The sequence below is a fragment of the Chenopodium album genome, chromosome 14, assembly GCF_948465745.1.
Source record: "Chenopodium album chromosome 14, dcCheAlbu1.1, whole genome shotgun sequence".
Lineage (NCBI taxonomy): Eukaryota > Viridiplantae > Streptophyta > Magnoliopsida > Caryophyllales > Amaranthaceae > Chenopodium > Chenopodium album.
Window position 1 is genome coordinate 19954149 of NC_137847.1, and position 16716 is coordinate 19970864.

At 39.4% G+C, this 16716-nt stretch overlaps 1 protein-coding gene across 1 annotated transcript; it reads left to right on the forward strand.

Annotated features, from left to right (window-relative positions):
• The first annotated feature begins 272 nt into the window (after positions 1–272).
• Positions 273–15945, forward strand: LOC145579072 (putative arabinosyltransferase ARAD1). Its single transcript, XM_081636349.1, has 3 exons — positions 273–1449; positions 7026–7391; positions 15173–15945. The coding sequence occupies exons 1-3, from the start codon at positions 574–576 to the stop codon at positions 15359–15361; spliced, it is 1431 nt and encodes a 476-aa protein (XP_081492475.1). The 5' UTR covers positions 273–573; the 3' UTR covers positions 15362–15945.
• Positions 15946–16716: the final 771 nt, after the last annotated feature.

Here is a 16716-nt window from a genome sequence, read left to right on the forward strand (position 1 = left end):
TTCCACTTTTACCTAGCACGACCATAGTGCTAGTAATTTTTTTTTTTTTTAAATAAGATACGAAGGATTTCCTTCTATCACAGCCTCACAGGTGGGATTATAAGGAGTCGAACCCATATCATATCTGGGGGAGATGGAGGGGTTAACCATCCCTCCACTTCTCAGTACTAACTTCTCACTCCTCATAGTGCTAGTAATTTTTTTTTCCTTTTAAATTAAGATACGGGAGATTTTCTTCTATTACAACCTCACAAAATGGGGAATAAGGAGTCGAACCCAAATCATACGTGGGGAAGATGAAGGGGTTTACCATCCCTTCACTCCTCACTCCTCAAGTGCTAGTAATACAGAGCCACCAGATCCACCACTATATTTAACCAAAAAAAAAAAAAAAATCTACCAGTATAAAACTCAGATGGACTAATTGAGCACAGTCGCCATCACCAAACTCAGCTTGAGCCATCATCATCTCCACCTGCACTGCTGCACCCTACCAAAATCGTCAGATCTTTTCTCTCCTCCATGATTAAGCTTAAAAGTTGCTAATCATTGAAAATCTACACTACAACGGCCATGAGCCACCATCTTCACCGCCTCAAAGTCGTCGGATCAACCTCTTCTCCTCTTTCCTCTGTGACGAGAATTGGCAGACATTCTATGGTGAAGCAAACAGTTTTTACCCTTTCCCTTGTTTTAGTTCTTTACTTGTTCTTCAACACCTTCTTTCTCTCACCTCTCACCCCCCATTCGTCCGTTGATTCTGCCTCTTCTTCGTTCTCGCTTTTCAACAATAATGGTGATAATTCGGCGAAGAAGGTGAAGATTTACATGTATGATTTGCCTAGGAAGTTCACTTATGGTGTGATCGAAAGCTATGCGATGGCAAGAGGTGGGATCAAATCACCGATGTCAGATGATTCGGAGCTTAAGTATCCTGGGAATCAGCATTCCGCTGAGTGGTACTTGTTTTCTCAATTGGGTAAGGATGAGAAACACCGAGTTGACTCGGCTGTTTCGAGGGTTTACGACCCCGAAGAGGCGGATTTGTTCTACGTTCCATTTTTCTCGTCTTTGAGTTTGGTGGCGAATCCAATTAGGGCTGCAAATGTGAATGCCGGTAACGGGGCTGTTTCCGGGGTTTATAGTGATGAGAAGATGCAAGAGGAATTGATTGATTGGTTGGAAGAGCAACTGTATTGGAAGAGGAATAATGGGTTGGATCATGTATTTATATGCCAAGATCCTAATGCTTTGTATAAGGTTGTTGATAAGATTAAGAATGGTATTCTACTGGTTTCTGATTTTGGTAGGTTGAGGCCTGATCAGGCTTCCCTTGTGAAGGACATTATCTTGCCATATTCGCATCGGATTAATTCTTATAAGGGTGATATAGGTGTCGAAAATCGTAAATCATTGCTCTTCTTCATGGGTAATAGGTACAGGAAAGAGGTAATCATCCTGTCTGTTTTGCTTGTTTTGTTTCAGTTATATATATATATGTTTTTGTATGCTTGATAAAATGACCCAAGCAGCATTAAGTACTACGTATATTGTTTGTTGTTTTAGAACCCGAAATTTTACTTGTATTTGATCAATGTTTGATTTGTACTCAAGTGATGCACCCCTGACTTATTGTTGGTTTAGTTATGGTTAATTTGTAACACAATCCCTTAGTCGGATTTATTTAACTGATGGCTTAGGTTGGTCTGTGTTATTTAGTTAATCCGATTGATTAGCTTTGTAGTTTTCGAATCATATAACATACAAGTATACACATACACATATAGAATTGGACTGTTTTGCCTCTTTTACATGTCAATATTTATTGTGAAATTGTGATGAGTTTCACTTTCTGGTTAATTTCTGTCAATAGGACATTTTATGAGTCATGTGTGGTAAGCTTGTTGAATTTTGATGCTTGTAGTTCTCTTACCCGAATATGGAAGATGGATCGATTATTCTAACTGGATTTACTTAGTAGTTTTATAGTTTTTGCTTTATCTTTCCATCTTCAGGGTTAGGATGAAGTTAGCCTGCAACATCTTATATTAATTTACTTGGTAGGCCATAGTTGTAGCTTGTAGGTGCTGGATCTGTTTTACAATAGTATCATTGCTGGACAATTGGACATTGTTCATTGTTCTCCTTGTTCCTTGGAGTCTAGAGGAATTACATGCCGTCATTTGATGCATCTCTTGGTGCATTTAGTGACAGAATCTTTGTGCCTGTCATTTTCTTTTCTTCACTTTATTCTTGATTTGGTTGTGTAAGTCAAGCAGGGAACTTATTTGAAATTAACTTTGTGCATAGGGTGTACTTGAAGAAAATTATACTTCGTATGTCTTCTTTTTCCCCGATAAACAGCTGATAAAATTATACTTCGTATAAATTCCTGACTACAATCAAGAGCCTAAAATCACTACCATGCCCATTTCCTGCCAAACAAACATCACATCACTGTGAGGTGTGCTGTTGTTGAAGTAAGTGGGATGATGATTTAAGGTGAGTGATTGAGTTTGACTAGAGACTACATGATGGAGTTTCAGCGCAACAAAGGGAGCCACACATCATACAGGCTATAAGCCTATGATTATATGATGTAATCATCCAAGAATGATAATCATTTTGTCCCCTTTCCTAAAGTTATGGATTTCATTTATATTTGTATAGAACCCCAAACATGGTGCAAAAATATAGTTGTATTGTTTTAGTAGGGTTGTATCACAAAGGATTTCAATTGATCAAATAGTATTATGTTTTATGTCAATGTGAATCAAACATTCCAACCCCAATACGCTCCGCATTGACTGTTGCATCTTCAGATAAGAAATTACCAAGGAACAAGGGGAATATCAACAAACTTCAATTCCAATGCAACAATACAAGATAAACCTATCTCAAAAATCACCAAGATCTATGATATAGGGTTTTTAATCAAAGTCAACACCAAGTAAAGCTTGGATCAAAGTGTTACCACAAAGATTACAAAGAATCAATTACAAAGATAGCAAATAATCACCAAGATTAAGGACAGAGAATATCTAATTGATTTTAAATTAAGCAAAAGATCCATCAAAACAACAAGTTTAAAGCCTAGGGTATACAAACATTCCTAGAGTTTTAAAATTACAGCCTTAGGATTACAAGATGAAGGGCCAAGATTAAACAACGAAAGTAAGAGGAAAAATAGAATATTCGTTCACATGGAACATTGGCCGCTCCTCGCTACTGTCCGCAAAGATCAAAACAAATGCCCATAACTTATTCATTACTTGCTCAAATTAGGTAGAAGACATGTCATTGGAAAACTCTGTACTTTCATATCCAATTAGAAATTTAGAATCACCTTAAAATTCCATGCTATGAAAATGATATGGCTGATTGAATTTTGAGTACTGGATTTTTAAGTACAAACCTTTCTTTTTCATCCTTGATTACATGCTTACATCTTCAACTATCAATTGTAAAATCAAGACACAAGGATAGCTCTTATTCACCTAAGCCACATCATTAGATTGTGTATCTATTCAAATAGTTGATTGACACCATAAATGCCACTAAACAGATCATATAGCCATACAATTCATAGCTTTCAATGATGCTCCCAAATCAAACCCTCTCTCTTGAAAAGAAATACCAACTCAAACCAAACTTTCGGATAATGACTTCATTACTAAAAGCTATAATTCCTACTTGATTTCAAAATATCACTTGTTCCCAATCTTAGGAGCGCCCGCTCCTCTCCGTTCAAGAGGATCGTTCGCTCCAACGCACTATAGTGGAGCTCCATCGCCCTTGTTATGTGTCGGGTTTTGCTTCCTTTGTTCTTTATATTTACTTGCTTTCAATTTTGGCCTTTCATTTGAGATTTAAGGGTTGTATTGTTAAGACTCTAGGTTTATTTGTAAATCCTTTAAATATGGCTAAGCTTGCTTTTGGGAACAACTTTTGCTCTCTCCATCCATAATCTTGGTGATTATTGCAAATCTATGTAATTCTTCCCCTATTATTTACTCTACTTAGATTTGGATTAAACCCTTATTGCATTAAACTTGGTGATTGATTCGATAAGAATCAGTCTTTGTTATTCGTTCTCTCTCAAATTGCATCTTAAACATTGAAGCTTGGATTGGAAGTTGATTTTTCTTTGTTCACATCATCTTCACTCCAAAGTTACATGCTATTTAGAGGTTGTGATTTCCCATGTTTCTTCCTAATTGTGGCTTTAAGCCTCTAATAGTCTACTTTAACTATTCTAATAGCCTACAACTATTATAAAATTTTAAAATAATTTGAATTCAAATTTGCATCGCGGCATGATCCGTGATCAATTCTATTATCTCTTTGAGACCGTACGTGACCAAATCCGTATTTTCAAACAACGACCCCTACAGATTTGCTACATTTCCTATAAAGACTTCACTTTTATCTCATTCCATTTATCTCACATGAACATCTTCTATGCTATATTCCTACATTAGTGATATTGTCTCAAGTTTCGGCCCTTTTTGAGCCATGTTTTGCTTAAAGTTGGCGTAAACCGGGATTACGTGACAGAAGTTTGGTTTTTCTCCATAGGGCATGTCAAATGCTTAGCCATAGACTTGGACGTAATATCGTTTGAAGCATAGTCATTTTTTATTAGTGGGGGAGGGGGGATAATTTTTGTTTTTTTACTTTAACTCATTACTACCTTAGGCCCACAATTTGTTCTCCATAGGGCATGTCAAATGTTGTTAGCCATAGACTTGGACGTAAGTCATTTTTTATTGGTGGGGGGGGGGGGGGGGATAATTTTTGGTTTTTTACTTTAACTCATTACTACCTTAGGCCCATAATTTGGTCACATTCGAATATTGTAATCTATTATCTCTAGAACAAGATAAAGTAATTCAATCTTTTAATTTTTACAGGTTTTTCACCATATACTCTTGAGTTTTTTGTTTATTCACCATATACCCATGAACTTTTTAAAATTCATCATATACCCTCGAGTTTTCATACCCTTGATGACTAATGATTGTTAACTTTGTCAATCATTAGGGGTAATTATGACTCGAAACCACCCTAATACATTCCTTTACCTCTTAAATTATTTACATTTCTTTTTCCCACCCCCAAAGTCACCCAAAATTTCATTTTCTCAACCTCAAAATCGATGATACGGAAATGATTATGGAGATTTGGAGTGGTTTCAGGGATTGGACAAAGGAGAGGAGTGGTTTTGGGGGTAGAGTGAGAGATCTAAGGTGGTTTTGAAGCATGATTAATCAAATCCCACTCATCCTTTTGTCATTAGGGGTATATGGTGAATTTTTATAACAATTTAGGGGTAAATGGTGAATTTGAAAATTTTCATGGGTATATGGTGAATAAACAAAAAACTCAGAGGTATATGGTGAAAAAACCGTAATTTTTACTATTTATGTGTAAGGGCTCTATGAGAAGTTTCCACTCTTGGTGAAGGGTTATGTTAGAATTAGGAACCAAAGGCGTATTATTTAATTATTTGTGATGCTACATTAGCATACTTAAACCATAAGGAGTGAGATTGATAACTAGTACTCCGTCTAAACTCAAACTCCGTTCCTTTATTATTGCAATATCTAAGAGGTGTGTGGAGTTTAAGGAACCCACTTGATGAGGAGAGATAGAAAGAAATTGAAGAGGAGGGACCCATGTGCAAGGAAAGAGATAGTGAGAAATCATATGCAAATATAGAAAATTTGCATAAAATATGATGATTCCAAAAAAAAAATACAGTGTTGCAATGGAATAAGGTATATGCAACATAGAGGTATGGCTTAAATTATTAAACTAACTTAAGGGGCACTATGGGTAGTCTAGTATCATTAGGTTAGTAGTCTTAGTTTTAGCATTCCTTTATAGTTGAAGGGAAAATTCTACAGGACCGCCATAAGACCAGTGTTGCTCTGTGGTATAGAATGTTGTGGTTCTAAGAAGAAGCACATTAAAAAGATGGAGGTTACAGAATTGCGCATGTTAAGGTGGATGTGTGGGAACACCCTAAGAGATAGAATTAGAAATGAGGTTATTCGTCTACCAAGCATTGCAGATAAGTTAAGGGAAAATCGTTTGCGTTGGTTTGGGCATGTAAGACGAAGACCTGAGGGTGCACTAGTTCGAAGGGTGGAAGAATGGGACCATGGAGGGGTTAAACAAGGGAGAGAGTGACCTAACATGACTTGGTTGGAAAGAGTTAGGAAGGATATGAAGTATATGGATTTGCATGAGGATGAAGCATTGGATCGTTAGGGATGGAGGAGAAAGATTTATGTCGATGACTATACACTGAATAATTAAATTCGGTTCATGTTAGCCGACCCCACTTATAGGATTAAGGCTTTGATTGATTGAGAGAGGGAGGGGAAAGGAGAAGGTAGACTGATTTTGGGAGTGAATCCTTCACTATTTGATGAATTGTGAGCTAAACACACTGTGGATCTTGATAGGCTAAACCAATCGATCGTGTAAACTGTTGTTCTGTCAATTAAAGCCTCAATCTTTCTTCTCTAATTTACTGTTCTATTGCATTTCTCTGTTTTTGGCTGTGCTGGCTTGAATCTATTACAGTGAGGTAGAGAGAGATAATGAGGATATGAAAAGGGTCCATATGATGGAAAGAGAGAATGATAGAAACCACAAATCAAAAAAGGTATGTTCCTTTAATTTAGGAACTGTTGTGGTATTGGCTTCCTATCGTCTGGTGACATGAATATCATGCATTAAGTCAACGATAAATAATTCCTTGTTATTAAATCATTTAACTATGAATGCATAGATTTTTCCTATGAAGCGATGAAAAAGGGTTGGAAGGAGAGTGTTGAGCTGAGTACATTCAATACCTGATCATTTTGATTGGGTTTCAGACACTCAGCAGGGCAGTGACCTGTTCTTTAATTGATGTATATATGTTTCAGCCCTTTCAGGAGTTGATGGATGATGATGTTTTATATTCTTTTAGTCTGTGTGCATCCATGTGTTTCATCTGATCTTGCTTTCAGGGTGGAAAGATTCGTGATGTGCTCTTTGAAATTCTTGAGAATGAAGACGACGTTGTTATAAAGCATGGTGCGCAGTCTAGAGAGAGTCGACGTGCAGCTACACAAGGAATGCACACATCAAGGTTCTGCTTGCATCCTGCTGGCGATACTCCATCCGCTTGTCGTCTCTTCGATGCCATTGTAAGCCTGTGTATTCCAGTTATAATCAGTGACCGTATTGAATTACCTTTTGAAGATGTCATAGACTACAAGAAAATTGCAATATTCGTAGATACTAACTCATCAGTGAAGCATGGCTTTCTAGTTAAATTACTCCGGACTGTTACTGAACCTAAAATTTTGGAATACCAGCAGGAGATGAAGAAGGTATTGATCCTTATTAATAATGCTCTCTATTTATTATACATGCCGTATTTGTATTTTAATAAGTAGGTATTACCTTTTGATTGACACATCAGAAGTTATGGATCTGCAATCTAAAAAGCAAATTATCTTTGGTTAGTTTGAATGGTTATTAGAATTTAAAATGCACTATTACACTGCTTTTGTTGCTCATAGACAATACTTTGGGCTATTAGTGTATCAACTAAAGTAGTAAGCCATAGCACATTAATACAAGTTTCTTTGGGTGTCATGATTTCTGTTTTGGGACTTTTTTTTTTGTTTTCTGAAGGTAGAACTGGAATTCTGTAATTGATTTCTGAGATGTTAGTCATATATTAAAACGAGTCTTGCCAAAAGGCAATTGTGAATTTTGTTCTTGTTTAGTCTTGTTTTTGTAGTTTTCTAGAGATTTGGTGGTTTGAGCTTTTCTACTTCGTATTTTGGTAAATAAAGCTTGAATATCCATCATATATGGCAGTAACTCATATGCAGACCACATTGCCAAATGATAGTGGCATTTTACCTAATGAAGTAAGGATTGGTGGGTGCGTACCATATTATGATAAATAGGTGAAGTAATATTATGGAACTAAGCACTGTAAACTCATAATTTATTTGTATAATTAAGGGTGATTGAGGTAAATTGTGTATTTTTTGATTGAGATGAATGAGGTCTGATGAATATTGTTTTTGGGTGACAGATTGCAAAGTCATGTTTAAGTTTTCAATGTGATCTTTAGGGATGTCAGTTGGGATAATGCCAACCCTTTACATATCTTCTTTCAAAAAATTTCTTATTGGGTTTTTCTAAGCTATGCCCCTGTGGTTGTTGAGTTTCTAATGTGTACTCATGCTTTTTCAATATTACAAGATGTGCCCTTTGACGTTAACCCAACATTAATAATTCTCTAAATTGTTAATTACCCCACTTTGGAGAGAAGTTTCACGCCTAAATTGAGTTAGAATTATACAAGGGAATTAACATTAAGAATTTTTTCCACATTTTCTCATCTACTTTTTCTTCGTTTTTCTAAAAGCAACCATTGATATGTCAAGCTCTTGGTGTACTTCATTTTTTTTCTCATCCGCTTCTTATTACTTCCTATTTTCTTACAATTATTAACGTCGAGTTAACGTCACAGGGTACGGTTGATTAAATAACTTAAGTTGGAGAGCACAACTTGTAATTTTAAAAAGCATGGACACACCTTGGAAACTCAACAACCTCAAGAGCATAGCTTAGAAAAACCCTTTCTTTTACTATTTTGTTGAGTGCTGCTTTCCTTTGACTATAATTTGTGAATGTTAACGCTTTTTGAAATTAATTATGGCATTGTGGGATTCAATATGTTGAGGTGTGTTCACTTCTTCCTTTTTGTTTATTTTATAAGGCTCTTTGAAAATGAATGTTAACACTCTTGAACTTTTTAAACTCATTCAAGATCACTAAGAATGTAAACAAGTGAAGATCAGCTCTATTTGGGTATGGTGGATCTTATGCTTGAATTATTGTTGGTTTGTGATATGTTTTGCGAAGTGTGATGGCTGTGTCTCACCCTACGTGATAGTCTCTATTTTGGTGGAGGAATGTTTTCTAAGATAGGTGTATTGTGTATACACTGAGATGACCCTAAAGGCCTAAATCACCCAATTTTCCGTTGTAACTCCTCAATATCCCTTTTAAATTCAAGGGGAAGTGGACCAAATTTAGCTGCTTATGATGACAATAAATATTGGTCCCTTATCGAATTTCAAACTTCCAAATTGAAATGTGCTAGAGTTTAGTGTGAAAACAGAGGATGATTCAAGCAATTTAAGAGAAGAGAAATAGCTACCAAGATATTTTGTATTGCAATCCCAGAAAAATTACAACACAAATGCCCTCTTTCGAGAGGAAGGCTCTCTCCCAAGCAACTCAGCAATATTCTTTCTAGATACTTTCCCCCCAATTCCTTAACCATATTTATAATAAGAGTTTAGCCTAACAAACTCAATTATTACAGCTAACACAGAGAATCAAAATAACAAACTATATTCTGAATTACTCTTCTGCCCTCAAGCATAACAAACTTTATCCACTCAGCTTGGGCCTTCTCCTTGCATAAGTAAAACGGACCTCAGGCCTAGGATAATCCCTTGCAATACCTCCCACCCAAAGATTCACCTTGTCCTCAAGGTGGAAACAAGGGAACCTTAAATTGACTTCATCAAAGAATTCCCAGGTAGCTTCGAACTCTTGCAGTCCCTTCCATTGAATGAGTACTTCCATGGCAGTCTGAGAATTCCTCACCCCAAGAACAGCCTCAGGTTCTACCTCCATTATCATGTCAGCAAACAAGTGAGCCGGAAGCTGTGAAGAAGTTTGGTGCGCCCCAAGAGCCTTCTTTAACTGAGAAATGTGAAAGACCGGATGTATCTTGGCATGAGGGGGCAGCTGTAGCTTGTAAGCCACATTCCCTATACACTGAACCACAGGAAAGGGACCATAAAACCTGGGAGAAAGCTTGTCATTTGTCCTGCGCACCAAGGACTTCTGTCTTTAAGGCTGTAGCTTTAGATAGACCAAGTCCCCAACATTGAATGAGCCCTCTCTTCTGCCCTTATTCTCATGAAACCTCATATAAACCTGAGCTTGTACCAGGTGGTACTTGAGATCATCAAGCATGGCATCTCTCTCTTGCAGCTGCTCTTCGACAGAAGAAACGGAGGTACTTCCAGCCGAGAACCTAACCAAGTGAGGAGGATCACGCCCATAGAGTGCCTTGAAAGGAGAACAATTTGTGGCGGTGTGAAAGGACGTGTTGTACCAATATTCTGCCCACGGAAGCCACTTAGCCCAGCTGTGAGGTTTGCCATTTACAAAACACCTCAGATATGCTTCTACCCCCTTATTGACCACTTCTGTTTGTCTGTCTGTCTGTGATTGATAGGTCGTGCTGCGCAAGAGCTGCGTCCCTTGTATACGAAATAACTCTTTCCAGAATATACTCGAGAAAACTTTGTCCCTATCCGAGACAATGGAGCTAGTAATACCATGAAGTCTGACCACCTCATTGACAAAGGTTTGAGCCACACTCTGAGGTGTGAAGGGGTGCTTAAGTGGAATGAAGTGCCCGTACTTAGTCAACCTGTCCACCACGACTAGTATGGTATCCCACCCCTGTGACTTGGGAAGACTTTCAACGAAATCCATGGATATATCTTCCCACACTTTCTCTGGGATTGGGATAGGCAAAGGCTGAAGGAGACCCAAAGGAGTGAGCGTTGAAGTTTTATTCTGCTGACACATGTGACAATGTTGCACATACACCCGAACATCTTTCCTCATACCAAACCAAAACCATTCTCCAGCAAGTCTTTGATACGTCTTTAAGTCACCCGCATGCCCACCAATCACTGAATCATGGTACTCTTTAAGCAATTTTCTGGTAAGTTCACATTGCTTAGGAATTACCCACCTGCCTTTATATATATTTCAAGACTCCATTATCCAATGAAAACCATTTGGGAACCGACTCACTAGCCTGAATTTGAGATATTAATCTCTGTAGGACAGCATCCTTCCGAATAAAAGAGTGCACATAATCCCATCGTAGGCCACACGAAGTCACCATATTCCAACACTCCACCTCTAGGGAAAACTGACGAGACAAGGCATCTGCCAATTTATTCGTAGGTCCTGGTTTATAGTGAATTTCAAATGAGTAGCCCAAGAATTTTCTTACCCATTTTTGATATGCTTGACCAACTTCCCGTTGTTCGAGGAGAAATTTGAGAGTCCTCTTATCAGTCCACACCACAAAGTGGCGGCCAAGCAAATAATGCCGCCACTTTTCAATGGCAAGGACAATTGCCATCGACTCCTTTTCATATATGGGTTTGTTCCTGCTGCGCACACCTATAATCTTGCTGAAATAAGCCACCGGATGGTCAGCCTCAAGGAGTACAGCACCCAAACCGTGCCCTAACCGTGCCCCGAGGCATCAGTTTCCAACACAAAAGGAAGAGAAAAGTCCGGGGCAGCAAGGATAGGTGCATTGACCATAGCTTCTTTGAGAGCGTTGAAAGCTATAGTAGCTTCTTCTGTCCAACCGAAATTGTCCTTGCACAGTTGGTCAGTGAGAGGCCGAGCTATGAGGGCATAACCTTGAATAAACTTCCGATAATAGCCCGTGAGGCCAAGGAATCCCCTCATCTCTCTCAAATTCGAGGGAGGAGGCCAATCCACCATGGCTTGAATTTTGGTGGCATCCACCTCAACCCCTGCTGCAGAAATCACATGCCCGAGATATGTCACTCGAGTTTTGCCTATCTCACATTTCTTGTAATTAGCGTACAGTTGGTGTGTGGCCAAAGTTTCCAGCACCTGTCTAAGATGGACCAAGTCCTGTACACCAGGATGTCATCGAAGAAAACGAGAACAAACTTGTGAAGGAACGGCCTGAATATCTCGTTCATTAGCGACTGGAAAGTTATTAGAGCGTTGGTTAGCCCAAAGGGCATAACTAAAAACTCGTAATGGCCATCGTGCGTGCGAAAAGCAGTCTTATGCACGTCTTTTTCCTTTACTCGAATCTGATGGTATCCAGATTTTCAGGTCAAGTTTCGCAAAAATGGCCGCCCCGCCCAATTTATCCAACAATTCATCGATTACGGGGATTGGAAATTTGTCTGGGATTGTTTCTTTATTCAGAGCTCTGTAATCAACACAGAACCTCCAGGAATTGTCCTATTTTTTCACCAAAAGCACAGGACTCGAATAAGCACTCGTTGAAGATTGAATAATTCCAGCACTCAACATATCAGACACCAATTTTTCAATTTCATCTTTCTGTGATTGAGGGTACCTGTAAGGTCTAACGCTGATGGGATCAGCACCACTGCGAAGAACAATGGCATGCTCAATTTGTCGTTGCGGAGGTAACCCTTGTGGCATATCGAACACCTCCACCAAGGGCTGAAACACCTGTGGCACTAACGGTTCAGCTTCATTCTCCACTCGTTCCATCCGATTAAACTCAAGCAAAAACCCCTGACCCTCCTGCAGATTCTTGAGCATGGCCTTTAATGAAATTCCTGTTCTACCGAGCTGAGGCTCCCCCTTCAAGGTTACTGTATTTCCTCCCAATTGGAATTTAAGAGTTTGAGTTTTCCAATTGGTGGTGGTGTTCCCCAATTTTTCCAGCCACTGGATTCCCATAATAATGTCGGAATTACCTAGAGGTAACACGAGAAAATCTTCCACGATCGTTACCCCCTGGAGGTCCAGCACGACTCCTTTACATTCTCCTTCCCCCTGAACAGATTCCCCCGTAGCCACCATCTTAGAGTCGATCGGATTAATCTGCAAGTGTTTCGCGGCGGTGGAGGAGATGAAGTTATGTGTTGCTCTGGGGTCAATCATCACCACCACAGAGCAACCGTTAACCGTTCCAGCCAACCTCATGGTTTTCGGCTGGTTAGCCCCATCACCGAACTCAAGGTGACTTGTGGTTCAATAGATGGCGGCGGCTCTAAGAGAGGTGGTGGTGCTACAGAATTTTCAATAAGGGTTTCGGTCATGGACAACTCACCGGAGTCCTCGCCGTCCTCGTCTTCCACCGTCAGCAGCACACTCAAGCCGCGGCGCTGGCAGCGGTGGTTCAGATCCCACTTACCATCGCAGCGGAAACAAAGCCCTTGTTCCCGCTTCTGCTGTAGCTCCTTCTCCGACAACCGGCGCAGCTCTCCGGTGGGTCTTGGGGTGGGGTTGCGGTTGGGGTAGGGTTAGATGGTGGCTACGGGATATGGGTTCGTGTTTAGGCCAGTGTGTAGGTTCGAGGTTGGGGATGTGTTTGGGTTGGTACGTGTGTTTGGGTATTGGGTTCTCCACGTGTTTGAGGTCGGGTTTTGGGCTTTGGGTTTTGGGCTTAGTTTTAATTTTTCTTCGATCCGCATGGAGAGATCCATGGTCAGATCCAACGTGGGTGGGTTTTGGATCCGAACTTCGACCCGGATTTCTTCCTTAAGTCCATTGATATATTGACCTTTGGCAATTTCTTCTGGAACTCCATCAATGGGAGCAAGCAACTCGATGAACCGGCGACAGTACTCAGCCACCGAGCCGGTTTGCTGATGAGCGAGCCACTGCTCATGAAGCGTCCCCGTGGCGGTGGATCTGAAGCGGCGGAGGAGGAGCTTCTTCAAGGTGTCCCAGCTTGACACGGTGTGCCTCCGGTGCTCCCATTGGTACCAAAGCAGAGCATCGCCATCCAGAGCGACGATCGCCGCCTCCAGCTGGTCTTCCTCCGACAACCGGTAGAAATGAAAGAAACGTTCTGAGAATCCACCCATCAGGATTTACACCATCAAAAATTGGTAAGTCAAGTTTCCTTAACTTCCAATTAGATTGACCCGCCTGAGAACCTCCATCACCATGATGCAAACGAAGTTGAGAAGAGAATGGGTTTTCCCATTGATAACTGAGAGCTTCCCCAGATTGCGGAGCATTGGATAAGGTGGAGCGCACCTCCGATCGGATTTTCTCCTGCCCAGCAGCAATCTGGTCAGATATCTCTGATTTGAAAGCCGCCATTGCTGTGGAGATTTCGCGAGCAACGCGCGAAGGCAGCCCTGAAATCTCCTGCTCCAGTAAGTCCAAACGCTGACCATGATTAAGGCGAGCCATTGTCTTCTCCGGCAAGAATCGTCACTGCTCTGATACCAAATTTGCTAGAGTTTAGTATGAAAACAGAGGATGATTCAAGCAATTTAAGAGAAGAGAAATAGCTACCAAGATATTTTGTATTGCAATCCCAGAAAAATTACAACACAAATGCCCTCTTTCGAGAGGAAGGCTCTCTCCCAAGCAACTCAGCAATATTCTTTCTAGATACTTTCCCCCCAATTCCTTAACCACATTTATAATCAGAGTTTAGCCTAACAAACTCAATTATTACAGCTAACACAGAGAATCAAAATAACAAACTATATTCTGAATTACTCTTCTGCCCTCAAGCATAACAAACTCTATCCACTCAGCTTTACACATCAGCAGCAACATTATTCTTGGGCCTTCTCCTTGCATAAGTAAAACGGACCTCAGGCCTAGGATAATCCCTTGCAAAATGTTTCGATATTTTTTATTTCACATTCCATTTTGGGGAAAAGATGGTTGTAACAGTAGTTGTGGGTACAAACTACAAATCTTGCGCAATAACCCACCTATTGTTATTTTATATGCTATTTTGCTTGTATTAGTTTCTTCAAATCCCTCATCCTTTAGAGATAATGTATCTCTTGAAGTCATTTGCTCATTGTATATGTAATATACATGATGACAACTGTCCAATTGGGTTTACGGTTGGTTACATAGTTCAGGTGAGTAATGAATTATTTAAAATAGCATGGCCGCGCAATTTGAATGCATAAACAATTTTCTCAGGTCAGTTTAGCTTTTGTCAGATTGTGATTAGATCAGATCAATTTTTGACAGCCCTAACGCAATTTGCTTCTCATAAGTTGTTGGTATTCATTTTCTTAAGGCCTTTTTTGTATAAGAATGGTTGTCCTAGATTCTCTAATTCAATTATTTATTTATTATGAGATTAGCAACTGTTTATGCAGTTGCTAAATTTTCAGTTGGAACAATGTCTTGTTGTAAAATACTGCATATTCTTGAGCCTGTAGCCTACTTAGCTGATGGTGGAGGCCTTTAGTGGTATTTTGATTTGATTTTATATCGGCAATGTGGTTTACTCTCTGCATTTGGTGATGTACTGCAGGTCAAGCATTACTTTGAATACGAGGATCCGGATGGAACCGTAAATGAAATCTGGCGTCAAGTTAGTTTGAAAGTTTCCCTGGTTAAGCTGATGATCAACCGAGACAAACGGCTTGTAAGAACGGAATCGTCTCAACCTGACTGCTCTTGCATTTGTTCAAATCAAACAGGCACCTTAACCACCTTATAGGGTCATTGTTTTGAACTACGTACATCAGCTGTCTGCTTCTTTGCTGCTAATTCAGGGTACTTCGAAGAAAACCTCAAACTGAAATTGCAGTAGCTCTACGTTATCTGTAGAAGCAAAGATAGACATCCACTGTGCACCGCGGCTGCTCGTGAGACTGGCTATGATTCATGTTCATGTCGCAGATCTGACATTTTGTTAACTCAAATGGATGCTCTTGCGCTCTTGGTGAGTTAGTGATTCAATTAAACCATAGAGAATGTAATGGCGAGAAAATAGGAGATAATTTTAGTAATGTAACTATATATATGTTTTTTTTCAAGTCTAGTAATGTAAACTATATTCTTTTTTCGAAAATATCAACGAGCATTGTTTTTCCGTTTCTTACACAAGAAATCTCTTATTAAATCTATGTGATCCACTGCGTATGCTAGCGGCATTTTTGTGATAAAACGGAAAACTATATCCATTTGAAATGATTGAATATACGGTGTACATAATTGTAAGAGAAGGTATTGCCTGCGGACGGACGTACCAATTTTTTGGTGCGGAAGGTTTAGCTGATATATTTTACTCGTTGGCTGATATGTTTCATGTGTTGGCTGATGTGTTTCATTTGTTGGCTGATGTGTTTTTTGTGTTGGCTAATGTATTCTTTTTGTTAGCTGACATCTTTTTTTTCGTTTTGTTGGCTGATATCGGACATTATTTGGCTTTGGTTTATATGTTTCTTTAGGTTGTTAATATATTTAATTTGTTGGCTTATATGTTTCTTTTAATTGTTAGGTTATATGTTTCATTTTGTTAGCTGATATATTTATTTTGTTGGCTTACTTGTTGCTTTTGTTGGCTGATACGCTTTATTTGTTGGCCAATGCGCTTTATTTGTTGGCCGATATGTTTCTTTTGTAAGCTAATACGCTTCATTTGTTGGCTGATATGTTCTTTCTATTGGCTAATATATATGTATTTTTTGTTGGTTGATATACTCCTCTTGTTGAGTTATATGTATCTTTTGTTGGATGATGTACTCCTCTTGTTGGCTTATATGTATCTTTTGTTGGCTAATATATACTCTCTTGTTGGCTTATATACTTCTCTTGTTGAGTGATATACTCCTAATGTTAAATGATATCAGATATTAGTTTGCTAATATGTTGCTTTTATTGGCTTATATACAAAGTACTACATAAAATTACAAAGTATTTCTTTCTCTCTCCTCTTTTCCCTTCTTCCTCTTCCTCTCTTCCTTTCTCTCTCCTATTAGCTCCTCACGCCACCCACCATCACCGAACTCCAACATCAGCAACACCCACGCCACCCCTCACACTCCTCCTGCTCCTCACGCCGCCCATGCC